This window comes from Tinamus guttatus, unplaced genomic scaffold (assembly GCF_059628265.1).
Source record: "Tinamus guttatus ecotype Peru unplaced genomic scaffold, ASM5962826v1 Tinamus_guttatus_pri_ptg000048l, whole genome shotgun sequence".
NCBI classification, from domain to species: domain Eukaryota; kingdom Metazoa; phylum Chordata; class Aves; order Tinamiformes; family Tinamidae; genus Tinamus; species Tinamus guttatus.
In genome coordinates, this window is record NW_028288582.1 from 1174367 (window position 1) to 1194354 (window position 19988).

General features: G+C 48.9%; 1 protein-coding gene across 1 annotated transcript in view; it reads left to right on the forward strand.

Moving 5' to 3' along the window:
* Positions 1–13416: 13416 nt before the first annotated feature.
* TMEM260 (transmembrane protein 260) overlaps positions 13417–19988 on the forward strand; it is a 35438-nt gene continuing 28866 nt past the window's right edge. The window contains exon 1 of the mRNA XM_088539170.1: positions 13417–13513. Coding sequence (XP_088395296.1) covers positions 13417–13513 — 97 coding nt within the window. The remainder of the gene's footprint in view (positions 13514–19988) is intronic.

The window sequence follows — 19988 nt, forward strand, 5'->3', positions numbered from 1 at the left end:
GTCCTTAGTGCCGCCCTTAGCTCTTCTGTGGCTGAGTCCCTTCTGCTGTGCCAATGCCAGGGGTGCAGAAGCTCTGGGCAAGGGGCAACCATCCCTGGGACCGCTCAGCCACCTTCTTTTCTCAGGCCTTTCCCAGGAACAGCCAAACCGAACCAGATGGCAAGCAAAGAAAGGCTAAAGAGAAGATAACTAAGGAATCCAGGAGCTGGTGTCTGAGCAAGAGTGATGTTTCCATGTACCCTGATAGTTCCAATTCTTGCTGCAATGAAACCGTATTTTAATTAGCTCTTCTCTATTGCTTGTAAATTAAAATGCATGTTAATTTAATTGCTACAGGCAGCTTGAGTATATAGATAGCATGACATATCTGTGTGTTTCGGCTCATATTCTGGCCTATCCTAATCTAATTTCCACGTTCATCGATGCTGCTCGTGCTTCCCACTGCGATCTGTGGCTGATCTGCCAGGTCTGCTGCCTGGTGCCAGCGCCACCCCATGCAGGTGCCATCGTCCTCGTGACCCCACTCTGATTTGCCTACTGAGAAATGCTGTTGTGGGCTACAAAATCAAATCTGTTGCTGGCCATTCTGGAGCTGCAAGGTGCCACCTGCTTCCTCCTGTGCCCCTGGCTGCCCAGGAGCCCCACATGATTTTACCAGGCATTATTTACCCCCCTATTTCCCTTCCAAGATGTAAAGAAGAATTTGCAGGGGATGATGTGGCTACAGGGCACGTTTTAGTTGGAGAAGGGACAGGGTGAGGGGAGCACTATTCAAGTGATACCGAATAATGCAGCTGGTTTAAAGGTGCTTTTATAAAAACTGCTATGAACATCTGTCTGATACGCACACACGCAATTACAAGATGAAGTGCTAATCTATTCCGCAGAGAAACAGGGGGATACGTGATCCAGAGTTGCCATCTCTGGGTTCAGCACTGTCCTCTTGCTTGTTTTCACCCCATAGAGGTGTTTTCTCCTTGCACTGCTAATGGGCACTGATAGCTGTGTCAGAGTGGTGATGTCAATGGTCATGGCAGAAATTGCACTCCTGAAGTGGCTGAATTTAGTGGTGGCCAAATACAGCACCTTTTTAAACGTGAGAAAAACATGGGTTAGTGTGAGGTCAAGCTGCTTGGACTGACCAATATGAAGCACTCTTTATTGCTGGAAGACTTGGAGATGTATTGGCAAAAGCATCCAGCACCGTCTGTTTAGTTTACCATAGTGCTTTTCTTCAGAAGTTTTAGGGCTAATGAGTTTTCTCTTATTCACCCATAATATTTTGCCCAGCTAGCCAAGTCACACAAGCTATTGCCTCTTCATGGTCTCTACTGAAGAGGGCAGTAGAGAAGGAGAGTACTGAGAGAGTAGAGAAGCTCTTGCTCCCTTTTCAAGTTTTCTTGTCCCTTTTTCAAGTTTTGATGTTGGTGGCACTTCTCCACATTCTGCACTCAGCGGTGGATCTCCCCGCTGGATCCGCGCCACACGAGGCACAGTTACAAGAGCTGAGAGCTCCTTCCTTGCTGAGTGATATCCTCACTGATTTGAATTGTCATCAGCTCAGGACATGACATGATCTCTTGGAAAAGAAAGAAAGACTTTGCCGAATTAGACATATTTTTCCATCCATTTGCAAGATTTCATGGAGGGAATTCAAATTCATGGCTTCTGTGACTGCCATGACAAAATCGTAGCCTTATAGATGGCCAATGAATTCCCTTTTCATAGGGATTTTTGATCCCCTGAGGTGTGATCAGCTCCTGTTAAGGACAGAAGCCACATAAGGGGTTTAGACAGCAGCCTCCCTCCATCTCTGCGCTGGCTCTTTGGTACTGCTGAGCTGCCCTCTGAGTGGAGACAGAAAATACTGCCTCATGACCAAGTTTTCCCTTACTGATTGCTTTCCTGCAATGGCACGGTCACATGGGACTTATCCTGTAACACCATAACTATTTTTTTCATTCTTTTTATTCTTCCTTTTTTAATGACTCGGTTCATGAACTGTGTAGTGTTTGACAGGGTTAAATGTGTCAGAAAATGGTCCTGTCCTGAGGATATCTGAAGATTAAAAGAAATTACTGTTTTTTCTAGAGAGATGAAATCATTGCCTGAAAGGTCATGCCATTCGATTTAGGTGGTGCTTGACTAGTTGGCCAAAGACTTGCAGTAGCCCATGGTTGCTGGGGTGGAAGGAGCATGAGTAATTGGTTTTCATACCAGCAAAGGTTCCCTAAATCACATACCTTTTCTTTGGGTAGCCCTCACCAGACCCCACTGCAATGTTCTCTCCAGGCCTCCTGCATTGCTCTCAGGGGAGTCGCTGTCTAAGCACTGGCACAGAGACGAGCATGACCCTAAGTGACTTGTAGTGACAGTGCACGGATTTGAACACCATCTTCACGGGCTTCTCCATGACCCAGCCTTGCTCCAGGGCCCTAACTATAAGGGACTACATGCGAATTGTGATAATCCCATGCAGCTGTAGGGAGCTTTCCTTCCACTCGCTGAATGTATGAAATCCATATGTCATCAATCCCATTTTGGTGGCTGTAGCTTCGTTGACAAAGCTTAAAGCTCCGGCATGTGGCTGGGGGCACAAGGGCCAGCTCCTGCCGCCCGTTTTGCTCGCTGCTCCTCTTGTCTCCCTGCCTGGGCAGCCAGCATCCCCTGCAGCCACCGGTAGTGCCATTTTTGGGGGAACCAAATGCCCCTGTTTTAAACAGGTCACTGGTAGGAGAGCCAGCTGCACAGATTTGGGGGAAGATGAGGTAGAGTTGGTGTCTGGCTGCCTTCCCTCCGAGGATGAGCCATCATCCCAGCTCTGCGGTCCAAGTCCTGGATTCGGAGTCCCCTGCCAGCCCCTCAGGCCCCCGGCTGAGCTGCAATTGGGTCAGTCGGCTGGTCTCCCTTAGCTTCAGGGAGCTGAGTGGCTGCTTGCAAATGAAGTTCCAGCCAAACTTGTAGGTCCTGTGCAAAATCAGCCCTTCCCGGACATGGTTTTTGTTTCAGCGTCGGGTTCTGGCTTTCCAAATCCGCCTCAGATCACTGTCTCAAGGAAGAGGGAGCACAGGGATGCCTTTGGAAACGATGCGGTGGGACCGAGGAGACCCGCTGGGGCCAAAGAGGCCCCTAGATCGGCAAGCAGGAGGCTGGCAGAGACGGGGTGTGATGGAGAGGTGACAAAGTCCCTTGTCAGGGCGGGGGTGCCAAGAACGCTGCCCTGTGGCCCCTCAAACCTGGCACGGGCCGGGCACGAATCCGGTGCCGGCAGCAGCCTCCGGGGAGAAGGGGGATGTCGCCACGTAGAGAGATGTGCGGGAAGGAGGAAAAGGGAAGGAAAAACAGCAACCGCACGTGTTCGGGATGGGGGCACCATCCAGCCCAGGTCAGCGCCCTTCTGCCTTTATCTTTGGGAGATTTGGGTAGCTTACTTTATTTTAGTCCCTTGCGACACATTTACATAAAGCTGCTTTGGGCTGAGTGCTTCTTAGTGCCGCTCGCTGTTCTATTTAAACATAAATGTTTTAAAGTGCGCAGATATAGGCCTTTAATAGCAAAAATTGCATGTGAATTTCATTTATTTCTTGTTTACCCATACGGCTCCAGCCAACACTTATCAACAGATTAACTTTCACTAAACTTTCTATGTAATATGTTAAAAAAAAACACTTGAAGTACCAATTCTATTAGTTCGTGACCTTATGTTTTAAGAGGAAGAAAGTGGCTTTACACTCCATGAAATGTGTTAATGCATGGATAGAAGTCCTCTTATCCTCCTGCTTACATTAGGTCCAATCAGGAGAATGGATTATGTTTTTAATAATCTGACATTAGTACTAAAAGTAATATTTAAAGCTTTAGTCTCCGTAACTAGTACAGTGTGTTCGGAGCTTTTTCTTTGTGTGTGTGTGTGCACATGGGGGCATTAAAACATATGTTTATGAAACAATGCATTAGCCCCAACTGCCCAAATATATGGGGATAAATTGGGGCAGCAGATTATTGCTGACATCACTTTTTCAATTAGTGGCAGAGGGAAGATTTGATGGCCATTTTAAAACTGATTATGGAGGGTAGGGATTAGAGGCTGTTAGGAACAGGAGGTCTTATTCTCCTTCCAGTTAGGCTGGTGTTGGCCTCCTGGAGCTGCACTGACTTCCAGGGCTGGATGCTCCTTTAGGAAGTAGAATCAGGCTGATGCCAGCATGTGGTGGCATGGGTCTATATGGAGATCACCTATGGGACGCCTGCTATGTGTGGGTTGGACAACTTCCCTGTCTCAGGCCATCTGAAACATTGCATGGAATAGGACACGAAACGCGGAGGCCTCATCTCAAAAAGAGAGGAGATGCTTCACCAGGACCCCAAGTGTTGCTCTAGGAGAACTAACTCCATGCTTTCTTCATGTCACGACCTTCTCCAAGGTATTTAATTAATTAATTTCCCCTGGCCTGTGCTCGCTCCCGAGAGGAGACGTTAACACTGTGGCAGAGATGAGCCACAGCCTGCTCTGCAAGGGGTAAAATCCAGCCTTGATTGCGAGGCCGCCAGCAGCACGATGAATCCACTGCAGCCCCAGGGCAAATCCTCGCAGTGTTTAATTACCCTCACTCTGGACCGCTCACCTTATTTCTAGGTGTAGTTTATCTAATTGCAGCTTTTAGCACTTCAAGCTCATTATGCCTTTGTCTGCGAAAATAATCGGCCTTCCACTGCCAGAAATCTGCTCCTCAGGTGGTACTTACAGACCACGGTCAAGTTCCCGCCTACCCTTCTCTCTGGTGAGCTAAGCAGATTGCTGCATGGAACTGTGAAGGGTTTATTTTTATTTAATTATTTTATTTATTTATTATTTATCTATGTATTCTTTTTCTTTTTGCATCCCTATTGGTGCTTTAAAGCAACTTTTAGAACCCACCTATGTTTTAGCAGGTCTTCTTGGAAGTCTAGCTTGGGCCTAATGTTTCAGAAATGGTCCTGCTGATGCCGTACGTGGATGCAGCCCAACACCTGGGCTCGCCGGGGAGCGATGCACTCGCTGCTTGCAAGACACTGAGGCCAAAATGCTTTTATCCATCCACTAGTGAGAGGGCACCTGCATTTCCTCTCAAAATGCACCTTTTGCTCTTGAATCTCTTCAGGAACAACCTTCCCAAACCGCAGCGTGGCTCTGGCTGCTCCGGTACCTAAGGAAAACCTAAGGAAAACAACGCTCTCTTGGGACCGTATGTGCCGTGGCTGTTGTTTCTCCGCAGAAGGGAAATCCACTGGCTATCCAGCCGCTGCACCTGGCTCACTGGACTGAATTCCAGTAGTCTTGTTTGCTCGATGGAGTTAAGCAGGTCCTGGGATGGGAAATGTAGCTATCGTGGGCGCAAACATCCACGTCCGGAGCGGAGATGGGCAGCTGATTCTGTTTGAGCACAATAGATGGAATTTGGCAGAACGTGGTCCAGAGTCTTTGGTTTAATTCCAACCAGACCATGACAGGAGGGATTCAAGAGAGCCAGAGAAGGTGGGAGATAGGTTGTCCTGTCCTGGTTTCCTTTGTGTTTACTACGTCCTTTTAGAAAACCAACGGGCTCTCTAAGCACTGTTGCTTCTGTTTCTCCCTCCAGAGATCTGATTTTTGCCAAAGGTTCCTTGCCACAAAGAAAGTGCCAGGTTCAGGATGGGTTTTGGAAGCTTTATTGTGCTTAGAAGAGAGCTGCCATCCCCAGAAGTGCTGCAGAGAGGGTCCTCTCCTGAGAACATGAGAAAGGCAGCTCTCCTGGTGCCTCCATCCTGCCCTGGACACCTCCCCTCAAACAACACAAGTGATTTCTGAACCAAACAGCATTTGCTGATGAAAAAGTTGACTTCTGGGATGGGCAGGTCTGCCACAGCCGAATAAATGCATCCAAATATGGTTGATCACGAGCTCCTTCTGTCTCCAGAAAATAATGTCAATTCACTTTTAAAAGTCATAACCTGAAGATTTTGGTTTATATGTACAAAAGCTAAAGGCATTTTTAAAGGTTTCTCGTGGTTTTTTTTCTAGTCAGTCTGCTGTAGTAGAAAAAAAAGAAAAAAACAACAGAACTGCCTTCTGCAAAAGCTTTGTTTGGGGAGGTCAAGTTGCATGGCATTCTCTCATATTTTTGAGTGAAAATAGCATGAAGTTCCGTTAAAGCAGAAAAATGAGTGTAATTATCTCATACACTGCGGAAGAATGATCTGTACTGATTAAGCTGTTGCTCGCAGCGTTTAGCAAGTCACCAACCAGCAATAACTTTGACCCCTGTAGCAACGACAGAGCAGAGCGGGTCATGATGCACCCACTTGGTCATTCTGCCTTCCAATTTCCAGTGTATAGACGAGCAGACCCCAACGGGGAGCTCCTCATTCCTTTGCAATAGGCTTCGGTTCCTCTGCATTTCCTTTTACGGTGTTAAGTTTGGGCAGATTTGTGGAAGGCAGGAGATTTTGTTTGTGGATAAATCTTTTGTAGGATTTCCTTTAAAGGCCTTAATGGTATCAAAAAGCAGCAAGAGCCGAATTCTGCTCTGTGTTACACTGAATCTCGAGTAAATCAGCTGAAGCCAGTAAGTGACACAGAATTTATCCCAGTGTTAGTAAGAGCGGAGTTGAGTCCCCAGCACCTCCCTGTCTGCTGCACCAGCAGTTCTCTCCTTTGAAAAATGAGATTCATTTTGGCTTGAGAAGACTCTGAAAAGCAGAGGAGGTGAAGTCTGAGGCTTGTAAGTTATAAGTGGTGGCAATGTGAGGTGCATTAGCAGAAAAGAAGACTTTGCAGTGACTAATGGGTCACATACCACTGCAGTCACCTTCTCCTGAGCTCTCATATGTAAGAGTGAGGAGGAGGAGGCTGTAGAAGCCATTCCCTTTCAATTAATGTAACGTTAAAGTTTTGAAGGTCTCAAAACTAAGCTACCTACAGGCAATCCAAAATGTTTTCTCCTTTTATCCACACTTGAAATAATATTTCTAAGGGAGTAATCCAATCTCCTGCAAAGATCACGGTCTCTTGCTTAAAGCTAGCTGTTGTTTTGATGTGACTGCCAACCTCCGTTTGGAGATGGAGAAGCTCAGGAAGCTCAAGGTTGCTCTACCTCAAGCCCAAGAGCAGGCAATGCCATACTGGAAGCTTTCTGTCACGATGGGAACAGTCCAGCTCTCCCAGTTTCTTCTCTGGAAAGCCTTGACCACTTCCTAGGGCTCTGCTGCTTCACCTGCACAGTCTGCAGCCCTGCGTATCGGCCACTTCAACAGCTGCCAGCACCTTTGCAAGCGCTCTTTGGTTATGAAAGTGTTCCCTGCTTTATTTTCAAATCCTCATCCGTCCTAGGCATGGAATGAGGCATGACCCTGTGGAAAAGAACAACAAAACTCAATCACAAGCCCCGGATTAAAGGTTGTTGCCATACTCAAGCCCAAGAGGGATAAATGGAAGTTGTGCAAGCATTTTGTGTCCGTGTTTCCTCACTTGTGGGAGCCTGTCATACAGGAGTTGGTGAGTCCCTCTGCTTTGGACCCAACCAAAAGGCCCTGACAGTGCCCATGGGGGAGCTCTGGGTTGTATTTGCTTGTAGAGGGTTATAACCACAAGGATGCCAAGCTGCTAGCAATGTGAATCGCAAAAATGGTCCTGGGTACAAGCCTGAATGTGCCTGTATTTAAGGCTCCTCATTGCCTTCCTATGAGGAGGGATATGCCAGCCAAAGGGACAAGAACTCCTCTCTGTGGAGCAGTCTTAGAAGGAAAAGACGGGCGCTCTCCACTGAGGGATATCCTAGATCACCTTTTCTCTTGCTGCAAACACTACCTGCTGTTGGTCAGCATCTTCCATGGAAAAACATGTTAATTCTGGCCATAGAGCAGCTCATCACAGTCCTGGACAGGAACCTTGCCCTAGCAGAACACCTTGTAGGAGAAAAGACTCCTGCTATAATCTTACTACAGACTCTTATAATGACTTTGTGGAAGAACACACAGATTTCTGAGCTGATTCTGGAGCTCCATCAGTTTCCAACTAGATAAAAGAAAACTCATAGTAGCTTTAGCTACCAGTAGTAGCATCATGGATTTGTTCCCTGCAAGAATGCATAAAGGGAAGTCTTTGTAGTGAAATAGGACTTCCTGGAAAAGGGCTGGCTATGTCTATAGCATAGATATAATGCAAAATTCCTTGAGCATGGCCTGATCACAGCTGAGCATGCATGTAACAGAAAGGACTGGATGTACTGTGAAAAACTCTTTCCTTTGTGGGTTATCTGATGAGTTTTCCTGGAATGGGGCACATCAGTAAAATAAGGAGAGCTTGGCTCACTGGAGACCCCCAAGGTGTTGGGTACCGTTTGCCATTGCAGCTCTTCAGCAACATACCAAGTCTGGGCATATCTCAAGCCAGGCTGTTGAGTTTGGAGGCCAAGACACGAGATGGCAATTGATCTCTAACACATGTAATTGAGAAGAAGGATGAAAACATTTAAATGTGTCTTGTAGGGGGGAAAAGGCGCTGTCAGTGCTCTTCTCTTGCTGTAAATAATAATCAAGGAATAATTCAGAGATCTGGGGACAAAGGGAATGGAGCCCTCATGTGGTGCATCGGTCACACTCTGGAGAAGATGGTCTCTGGGCTGCTTCTGTGCCTCTGTGGAGTCACTGTGCAGATCAGCCAGCAGACCTGACTCCACCAGTGCAACCTATGACAAATAAATAACATGAGTGTGAGGAAATCAGGTGTGAGAACACAGAGCTGCATGTCAGAGTCTGGGAAAACCACCAGAGACAAACAGGGTCTATCACTGCTTGGTGTGTCAGGAAATCAGCTGGAAGGTTGCTAAGAACTGTGGCTAGCAGTTGCTAGATAATAAAGAATGTTTTGTAGAGTCGTGAAATCACAGAAAATAAGATCTGTGTGGGGAAATTACTTCAGTCTATTCTTTTTTTTTAATCTTGGGAAGAAAATGAAACTGATTTTTGAAATAAAGAACAAACTATCCTGCAGTGGTGGAACCAGCAGAGCCTGGCTATCCTTGGATTCGATCCCCTCAATTCTCCCAGGCCTTCAAGCACCACAACGCCGGGATCCCTTCCCCACGTCAGGCAAAGGGTGTCCCAGCTACACCGTGCAGATTGCCTGGCCAGCCGGTTGCTGCCAAGCAGACCAGGTACCAGCGAGTCCCTTCCTCCCACCGGGAACAGATTTGGGCATCTCACCTCTGCCCAGCTGCTGCTTTGCACGAAACATCCGTGAATATGATAACATGTGGGGACGGAGGGGTGCTTGCTGCAGCAAAACACTAATTCCCTTGCAAGTCCCCTGTCGTGGACGTGCCATCTGAGCCTGGTGCTCCCTTCAAAACGCAGCTTACTGAAGCCACTGGAAAACAAATAAAACTGAGGTAATCTTCCTCTACGTGCTTTGCAAGCAGGCATATATCATCAGTGAAAATACCACCAAACTTCTTGTTTAAATATAGAAACAGTGCTTATTTGTATTGCTAATGTTTCCCGTAAGCACATGCTTTTATTACATAAGGATATTTCCGATTAAGACCAGGACTGGCCACTTTACTATTAAAATTCCGCGCCAGTCCAGTGCTGACAATATTGAAGCTTTGCTAAATGTGTATACATGTAAGTTCATTAAATGGATGCTGACTGTTGTTACACAAGTACAGCAGATGAGTGCTTTCTGTATTAACCTTATCACCTGATGGGCAAAAGAAAGGGTTTAAATAAAGCTTAGGACTAATTGAACAGCATTTCAGTATTTTCTTATGTAAAACTGGTTCTGGTCCATTGTTTTTATTTATTTGCAATAACTGTGCTCATTCAAGTTTGTAATGACACTGCCATGGGTGAACAGAATTTGCTTTAAGTATTATTCTCTCTTTTCCTATCTCCTGCCTCCTTTAAACGGTGTTTCTCAGGAGTGAAACTGCAAGAGGACCTGCTATAAAGGCAACTCTCTAAGTACACAGCCATTTTTGGAGATAGGATCTCAAGCTGCGTTTTTAAATGACTTTAAAAGTTCCTGTTTATTTTCCCTGCCTGCCTTGGGTATTTCCTTGCAGGCTGCGAGTGGAGTAGGAGCAGAGCTCTCTTCCAGGAGGAGATAGGATAGAATTAGCCTCCCATTAAAAGGTGGGAAGCTTCTCACTGTCAACACGCGGCACTCGGGCTGCACAAACCAGGAACACTTTCTTTGCCCACTTACCACTAGAGTATGCTCTCGTGCTACAAGTTCCAGGGATTTTTTTTTAATAAATCAGTGTGTGTAGCAGCACAAGGCCACATTTCCCAAGCTTTCGCTTGCCCTCATGCTTTTTGGAGAGCACGGCTTTTTTACAGCCGCTGTCCCCATCCTTCAGGCTTTGCCAAAGCTCTGGAGTGAGGTGAATTGAACTCGGGCTTGGACAATTTGCTTTCAGTACAATGGTGGAAACTGTTAAAAATACATGCCTGGCTCACACCCTTAATAAATACACGAAGAGGGTTCCCTTGTGCTTCTTGTCGCCATCGGCCTTCTGGTTCACGCCTGGGGAAGAAAGGAAAGTAAAATCTCATGAGTTGAAAGATTTCTGCTTGCAGAAGAAAAACACACTCTGCAAAGTGTTTGTGCCAACATAAAGTGTGCCTGTAATCCTGCCTTTTGAAAGGGCAGCAGTTATTCAACGAGATAAAGGCTGTTGTGAACCTGCCCTGCCGTATTAGAGCAAAGTACTTTGCCACTGGCACCGTAGAAGTTCCAGTTTCTGCGAGACAAAGATATAAAACAACTTGCAGGACAATTAAAGAATAGTTTGTCCTTACCATATTATTACCAGTTACTGTTCTGCATTTTGATATCCGTGTTTAAATTGCTACCTCCTCCAACAATATAATTGTAATCAGTCACGGTTAGCATTGTCTTTGGGTGCCTTTTCCAAGTTAAATACAAAGGCAGCAAAACGCTGCAAAGAAGAAAAGCCACGCTTCGGATAAAGAGCCTCGCCACCAGCCCGCATTCAGGAGCAGACTGTGCACTTTGCTGCTAAAATTACATTTTAGCAGCCCCAACGGGTGCGGGAACAATGTCCCCTCTCATTTCCATAGTGACAATGGCTGGCGGAGGATTGCAACATATCTTTTTCTTCTCCCCGATGAACCTCAGCCAATAACCCACGAAACCTGCCAACAAATTGAGTATATTGAAGCGCGCCCGGGCACCGCGGAGCCGAGCGTTGCCTCCTGGATGGAAGCAGCTCTTTGGGGCCACTGTTCATGCCCTGAAACACCAGTTTCTTCCAGCAACCTGATTAACTTCTGGGTAGGTCACAACCGCAGTTTCTTTCGCTGCAGCTAGACTGCGGAAAGAAGCCTTCTCTGAATTCCCTTAATATCTTTATCGGTTCATGCCCTTTTTATTTCATTTTTGTTGTGCTTTTTGTGTTTCAAAATGGTCCTTCAGCATCAGCCTCTCCATTCCTCAGAATCTGATATGCAGTTTTTCAGTCGTGTCAACCCTTAATCCTGCGCCTTTTTTTTTTTTTTAATAAATGCAAACCTAATTTTCTAACGTTTCCACTTAGATCTAATCCACAAGGCTGTTTATTATCCCAGTTACCCTCTTCTATACCTTTTTCATTTGTATTCAAAAGCCTCTCTTTAATCTGTCTCAATTCTCTAGGTATGGCCTCGCTGGTCTTTTGTACAATCCCAAAATGATTTCTATGGATGCGTTTTAGTCTTCTATCGATAGGTCTCAGGATTTGATTTACGTTCTTTAACTACTCCCTCAGCGTGAATTGCTGTTTTTAATATTCTATACGCCATCACTTTCAATCCCTTCCTTCATCTGTGTTTCATGTCTCCTCATTCGGGGCATAAATCTTTATTATTTGTATATAATGCCATGTTTGTACTTTAAATATCAGTTTAAGTAAGATGTTTAAAACAAACTAACATGTCTCACAGCCTTTGCCACTGCATCCCTGCACCCCAGTAATGGGAAAATTGCCGTTTTTCTCCAGCTTTACATCAGTTTAAGCAGCAAAAGGGGAACCATTTGGTTCACTTTGTGCTGGTGAGCAATACGTACAACAAGTCGAGCAACACGTGGTGTTCAGAGAGTCATGTTTGAACTGCAGTGGTTAAAGTGTGGTGTTTAATGAGAATGGCCGGGGCTCTTGCATGTGCTGCTGGAGAGCCTGCCTCCAGGTTAAAGGCATCAGAAAAGCAGGCTTGAAATTGGTGTGAGAGAAGAGGGCAAGGCAGAAAGGGGGAAGGATAGGGGGGCTGCAAGGTGAAAAACAATCCTGGTGCATGGGCACGAGCTCTGAAGCACTTTGGAAAAACAGGAGAAAATGTGCTCAGGTGGGGAAAGGAGGGTGAGGAGCAGTGGTGCTGGTGTGGTTGCATGGAGGCCTGTGGCTCTGGCCCTCAAGCTGTTCTTATCCAAAGAACCATGACACGGATGGGCCTGAACTGCGAGCTGCGGACCAGACACTGGTGGGACATGTCTCCCCCTGGACACTGGTGGGACATGGCCTGGCCTGAGGGGACGGAGGGAGGCTGGACACCAGCGGGAGATGTCTGTCTTCTTGGACACCAGTGGGACACATCTCCTCTGGAAACCAGGGGGATCCATCTCACCCTGAGGGCCTGGCAGGAAGGGGGACGCCGGTGGGACACATCTTCCCCAAACACCAGTGGGACATGTCTCCACTTGTGGCGTGGGTGGATGCGGGTGGGACACGTCACCCCTTGGGTCCCAGTGGGACACGTCTCGCCCTGAAGGCGCAGGTGAAGGGCGAGCACCGGTGGGACACGTCTTGCCCTGGACACTGGTGGGGAAACATCTTCCCTTGGACAGCGGTGGGACACGTCCCGCCTCGTGGTGCCTGTGGGAAGTGTGGGATGGGGTGGATGGGTCTCCCCGCAAGCTCAAGGCCCGCCCGGGGCAGCAGGACGAGCAGGGGCCGCTCTGGCGCGCAGGGCCCTCCCGCCGCCATGTCAGAGCGCCCCCATCCCCCCGGCAGCCCCTTCTCTCCCGCCCCCCCCGCTCCTCCGCAATGGTCCTTCCCGCCCCCCCTCCACTCCCCCGCCGCAGGGAATGGTCTCGTCCGGCTGCACTCCCGCTCCTCACCGCGGGGGGCGCGGCCGCCCTCACCGGGAGGTACCAACTTCTCCCGCCGCGGGGGGAGGCAGGGGGCGGTTGGTGCGTGGCGGAGAGCGCCGCTAGCTCGTCCCGACGGGTCGGCAGCCGCCGCCGCTTTCTCGCACTTCCACCTCCCTCTGAGTGCGGCCACTGCCGGGGAAGCGGCCGGGGAGGGCGGGCCGCGGGCAGCGGGGCGGCGCGGCGTCCCCCCCCCGCGGCGCGGCGGGGTGGAGCGGCCCGGCCGCCGCCCGCGGAAGGAGCGGGCGCGCATGGGGCCCGCGGCCGCGGCCGCCGGGGCGCTCGGCGCCGCCGTGGCCGCCGTGTACGCGGTCACGCTGCCGCCCGCCCTACCCGGTGGCGACGCGGGTAACGTAGCCGGCACCGCCCGCCCGTCCGCAGCGGGGCCGCCCGCGGGGGTGGGCGGCGGGCACCGCCATGGGGGGCTGCGCAACATGGCGCGGGGGTCGCGTCGGGGCGCGCCCCCCCCATAGGGGCAGCCGCTCCATGGGGCCTATGGGGGGGTCATCCCATAGGGACAGCGGCCCCGTAAGGGCACCCCGTTGTTGGGGTAGGGACACAGGGGTTATCTGTAGAGACGGTCACCCCACAGGGACACTCGCCCCCTTGGGGCTGATGTATTGGGGTTGTCCTGTCGTGGTGGTCACTCATAGGGACAGTCAGCCCATAGGGGCTGGAGTGTCATGGTCACCCTGTAGGCTCGTGCCCCATAGAGCTGGTGCATCCCAGTTATGCCGTAGGGTTGCTTGCCCCATGGAAGCTGGTGCTTGTCCTGTCTTGGGGCTTCATTCATTATAGGAGGTCACGCCATAGGGACAAAGCCACCGGGGTTGAGCTGTGGCTGCCCCGTGTCGCCGCTGACCATGCTGGGCTTGGGCCTCATAGTCTGCCAAAGCTGAGCCTGCCCTGAGCAGGGCTTGGACTGGAGACATCCTGGGGTGCCTCTGCATCTCCGTGATCCTCCAGCCCCGTGGAAGCTGAGAACTGGCTGGATGGCAGAGCCCAAAGAGTGGTGATAAATGGGGCTGAGTCTGGTTGGAGGCCTGTGGGCAGTGGTGTCCCGCAGGGGTCAGTACTGGGCCTGGTGTTGTCCAACTTGTTCATCAGTGACTTGGACGAGGGCACAGACTGCACCCTGAGCAAGTTTGCAGGTGACACCAAGCTGGGAGGAGCTGCTGACATTCCTGAGGGCTGTGTTGCCATTCAGAGAGACCTGGACGGGTTGGAGAGTTGGGCAGTGAGGAATCTCATGAGGTTCAACAAGGATAAGTGCAGGGTCCTGCACCTGGGGAGGAAGAAGCCCAGGCACCAGGACAGATTAGGGGTTGACCTGCTAGAAAGCAGCTCCAAGGATAGAGATTTGGGAGTCCTGGTTGACTACAGGTTAACCATGAGGCAGCAATGTGCCCTCGTGGCCAAGGAGGCCAATGGGCTCCTGGTTGCATCAGGAGGAGCGTTGGCAGCAGGGCCAGGGAGGGGATCCTGCCCCTCTGCTCAGCTCTGGGGAGGCACCTGGAGCACTGGGGGCAGTTCTGGGCTCCCCAGGACAAGGGGGACCTGGAGCTTCTAGAGAGGGGCCAGCGTAGGGCCATGAAGATGATGAAGGGACTGGAGCATCTATTGTATGAGGAAGGACTGAGCAAGCGGGGCCTGTTCAGCCTGGAGAAGAGAAGATTGAGAGGGATCTGATCAACATGTGCAAGTACCTGAGGGAAGAGTGTAGGGAGGATGGAGCCAAACTCTTCTCAGTGGTGGCCAGCGGCAAGACAAGGGGTAATGGGGACAAGTTGAAACCCAGGAGGTTCCATCTCCATGTGAGGAAGAGCTTCTTTGCTGTGAGGGTGCCAGAGCCCTGGCACAGGCTGCCCAGAGAGGCTGTGGAGGCTCCTTCTCTGGAGATCTTCCAACCCGCCTGGATGCCGCCCTGTGCCCCTGCTCTGGGTGTCCCTGCTGGAGCAGGGGCTGGACTGGATGGTCCCTAGAGGTCCCTGCCAACCTCGGCCGTTCTGTGGCTCTGTGGAATCGAGGCTGAATCTGCGCAGGCCGGCTCTGACCCTGCAGGTTTTGGAGGGAGGGAGCAGGGAGGGAACTGGGAGCACTTTAGGTGCCTGTTGTCATCCCCATGGATGGACTGTGCCATCACCGGCACAGTCCCAGTTTGCTGTGGTTGGGAGGCTGAAAAGTGACTTTTCTGTGCTGATCTGATCCTCTCCCTTGCACCCAAAATCACACTGGTTCCTCAAAGTACAGGGCTTGAAAGCAAGTAGTGCTGGAGCCTCACAGTGAGAGGAAAAGAAGAAAAGAGCCCTTGAGGGCAGCATGTGGCATCAGAGGGGCAGATGTGCCATCAGGAAACACATCAGGAAACAGGTTTCCTTTCTTCAGTGCATGTAGCTACAGCCGGCACAGCAGAAAGATTTGTGGGTTTGTCTTTCTGGAAGTGGAGCTGACAGTGACGTACAAACGATCTGCTGCTTAGTTTTTCCTTCTGCTGTTTGCACTGCAAAAAAAAAATTCACCCGTTTGGTGCTTTTGTGGTTTTGCTCTTTTAGCCTGATCTTGCTTAAATTTCTTGCTCTTTGTAGCGTGTATGTAGCTGTGATTTTGGGACAAGAGGGCTTGTGTTTTCTCAGGTGATGCTTTGATTTCTCTTTTTCTTGTGGATTAGGTACTTAGATGTAATTTTTTTCATCTTCAAAAGAGTGTTGAATGGGTATGTCCAGCTGTGCCTCTTGACCATCTCCAGTTTTAGATCTAAACTGCACATAAAATTCCTTATCAACAAATGGGCTTTTAGTAGATACATATATATTCAGCTTGATGTGAACATAAGTATATGTGTGTATGCATATGCACCTATATATATTTAACTGTATTTCTTTAAAAATTTGCTTTTAGTTTTATGTTTAAGGCAGCATGCATTTAACATAGCTCTTTGCATGCAAGGTGAGTAGTGATTCAAGTGACAATTATTTCAAGTGACAAGAGATTTTGTTACACAAAACTCCTGGTTATTTGGTGCTCAGAGAGTTCATTTTGGCCTGCAGATAGACGTTTTTGCAACTTGGGAGCTGTTCATTTTTAGTATATCCACGTTTGTAGGCTCCAGCCTAGATCAGAGGGACCCTGTTGTGCTAGTCAGAGCTGCCAAATATTGAAATAATTTATTTTTAAATCCCCTCTCCAGAGAAATTACATCCCACGCTCTAGACAAGATACTCAAATATGCCCCTTGGTAGGCTGGTGTCTGCCTCGTGGCTTTTGCTTCTGCTCCAAAGTTTATAAAGGACTGTCCTTGCTTATTCTGCTTTTATTAGTTAATATGTGCTAATCAATATATTCTTGGTTATTATCATTTTGTCTTCTGAAGTACTCCCTGTTGGGAAGTGAACATCCATTAATGCACATGGTGCCTTTGCTCAGAGCTGTTAGTTCTGTGATAAGCTTCTGAAACCTGGTTTTTAATTGTACTTGAGCTTGGTTTTTGCCTCCAGGATGCAAATAACCATTATAAACATAACAAAGTAGGACACAGTTTCTCCTGATTAGATGATAAATTGATGCTGGGATTCATTCTTTGCTTAATGTAAATTATCCCACTAGATAGAGTCAATAGCCAAACAAGAAAAGCAGCACAGAACCAGCCAAACGGGAATTGTCCCATTTTCTTTGGGTTATTGCATTCGTTTTATCCCCTTTTTGGGGTTGGGGAGGGCACAGAATTGCTTTTACCCTAATTTCCTAAGGCATGGAGGCACCTCCCAGCACAGCATGTGGGCATATTTATTAATGCACATAAAAGCATACAGCATATGTCAGTCCTCTGTTAAAACTTCAGGCAGAGGAATCAGTCACAAAACTCCTGAAATCGGGGCTGTTTTCTCTGTTTTCTCTCTTTTCTCCTTTAGAGAGAGAGACCCTGTTAGTGGCCAGATCGAGGGACACATCTGTGAGTTCACATTTTAGCAGGTTTTACAAAATCTGCATCAGTAAATTGAGTAAGAGGAGTCTCTGGTTGCCTCTAACTCTCTTGCTAGGCACCTGCGTAGTTATCACCCTGGGGGTAAAATGGGGTAAAAATTTACCCCTGGGGGGGGGGTAAAATGGGGTAAAAAATCCCTGCTCCATTCAGGATTCCGTGTGGTTTGTGGTGCTGCTGTTGGAGATGCAGAAGTGCCCAGCAAGTGCATCCCACCAGCGTGGGGACGTCACCTGAGACATTTTCTGCAGATATCCCCTGGCTGGTCTCACCCTGACCCTTCCCATGACCTCTCATCCCTCATTTTTGGGTTTTCTTCCAAGTCTCTGCTGCCTGAATTGCTCGTGTGTACTGAAGCTTCACCAAGACAGCCTCATCCCAACTTTTTTCCTCTTGTGCTTGTCCCAACCAGGTGCCCCAAAGGAACCTGCCCGTGGTTCAGTTGTGCTTTGGAGGCGACAGGCTGCTGTGTACAAGGTGCACAACACTTGGTGCAAGTGAGTCGGGGCTTGCAGGCAGGACTGTTCTTCCTCCTTAGGAGGAAGATAACCATTTTTTTTTAAGGTATCCCTATATTTTTAATTGCTCCTGAAGTTTGCAGTAATCCTAAAATGTAAAAGGCAATAGGTACTTTCCTTGGCAGCTTTTACATGTTGCTTAGTATCTCAGTAAAGAAATGAGAGGATGAATTTTCTAGCTATTTTGAAAACATCCACAGGTTAAAACAGCTTCAAAAGGGGCCTAATAAGCACTAAACTTAAGTTCAAAAAAGAAAAGAAAAAAACCCACAAACTCTTCTGATGTTTTGGGCAGCAGCTCCAAGTCTTGCTGGGGATAAGACCATTCTCAGCCGCTTTCCCACGTTTCTGGGAACCGAGTGGGGCAGTCAGCAGTGCATTTACCCAGGGACTGTGTGGAAATAGTGTTCAGTTTGAGGCTGTGTCTGAGGCTGCCTGGGGTCATTTCCCTTCCTGGGAAGTGCACCGAAGGCAATTTTTGACACAATGTTGATGCTGTGTTCTTCCTATACAAGTTTTGTGCATATAATGCTCAGCACTTAAATCACCTGTATCACGTTTGTAGGGAATGAGGCCAAGCAGCTGTGGATTTGCCTGGGGGGACAGGAGGATACGGAAGCAGCATCTCCACAGGGTCCCGGGTCTCTTCCTGGGATAGAGACCTGTAGAGCCTCTGTCCGAGCTATCCCAAAGGCTGGGCCGCCCTTTCCCTGCACCCTCTTCATTCCTTTTCCCTGATCCAGCGGCAGACACGGGGCCTGCAGCCTGGGGGGTGATGTAGGGGGTAGTGTTAGTTGCTTCCCTCCTTTTCCTTAGGCAGAGCTGGCTGTTTTGCTTTCAAAGCTTGGAAAGGGCACGCGCTTCTTTTATTTATATCCACCTTTCTGGTCGGTTCGTGCCTGTGTGGCTTTGATGTTGTTCTAGCCCATGCTTTGCATCAGTATCATGGTGATATTTATTAACCTGGTAGGGCGTAATCTTGCAGGCAGTAACAGGCATCTTAGACTCATGTGTCCTTCAGTGCCAGAAGGATTTGGCAGAGTCTCTGGCTTGTGCCTCGTGCCTAGGACCACAGTGCCCTGTCCAGGCCGGGGACAAACGTTCCCGGGAGCCCCAGCCCGTCTTTCCCTGCTGCTCGTGTACGCGTTGGGCAGCGGGTAATTCCCCTTGCTTAGCAACTGCACATAGGAGCCGGGGCCCGCGTGCTGGGAAAGTCCCTGCAAGGCTAATTTAGGGTTTCCGTTATTAGCGTGACCTTTTGCTGCGTGCGGCGTAATGAGTTGTTCAGCTCCACCTGCCCCTTGCAGGTATTTGCACCTTGCTGAGGAGGAACCGGAGGGGATTTGCTAGGAAAAGCCAGGATGTGCCAGGAGGATGGTTAGGCTGCAACGTGGACATCCCCAAGATCCTATATGGACACGGTGGCTCTGGAAGGAGCGGAGGAGAAACTGCGTGTCTGAAATCAGGAGCAAAACCGGGATTTCAGCCCCACGAGCTGCCTTTAGTGGCCAAGGAGGAGGTTGACCCTGGCTTTGCTAAGCCAGGTGATGCCGGTGTCCTCGGGAGAGCGTTTTGGGCAGGAGGAAAGGCCAAAGCTGCTCCTGCCTGTGCAGAACAGAGCTGGGCATCCTCCTGCCTTTGCAAACGTCAGCCCTGCTGGGCAGTAAACGAGCAAACTCGGGACACGTTTCTGGCGGCATCAGCTTTTTATTTCTCTTTTATCAACCTGGCAATAGGTCGAAACTTTCTTAGGATCAAATAGCAATAAAAATAAGCAGCGTTTGCCAGTGCAGTAAAAGCCCCCTCTGAAAGGCTTTTATGCAGCAAGCCCGAGGGCTGTCCCTTGGGCTTCTCGCGTGCACTGGATGATAGCTGTAATTTTACAGCAGTAATGAGCAGCAATTATAGGTTGACTTACATCTTCCTTTTAAAATATATTGTTTACTGAAGCTGTCGAGATTTAAAGTTAACTGTGCCATTTTTCTCATGCCTAGGCCTTTCGCTGGATGGTAATGAAGTAATAGCGTGCAGAAATAAAATACTGTTTATTTAGCATTTAAAGCAACCGTGCCCTTCATTCTGGGTATTTTCTGCGTAATGATGGGGCAAAGATGCCTCCTCCTTGGCAAATCCAGAAATTAGCATTAACTAGATCGCTCAGTATGAGGGGGAGAAGTAAAAGAAAAGGGGGGATGACTTTCTCTCAAAGGTAGTGAAGGCTGCAAGGTGTCTCCAGTCATCTCTGTTCTGGGCAGTGACCGAATGCCAGCTGTAATTTTTAATTTAGATGCTCTTTTGTTGTGCCTGTCGTCCTTTAATGTATTTG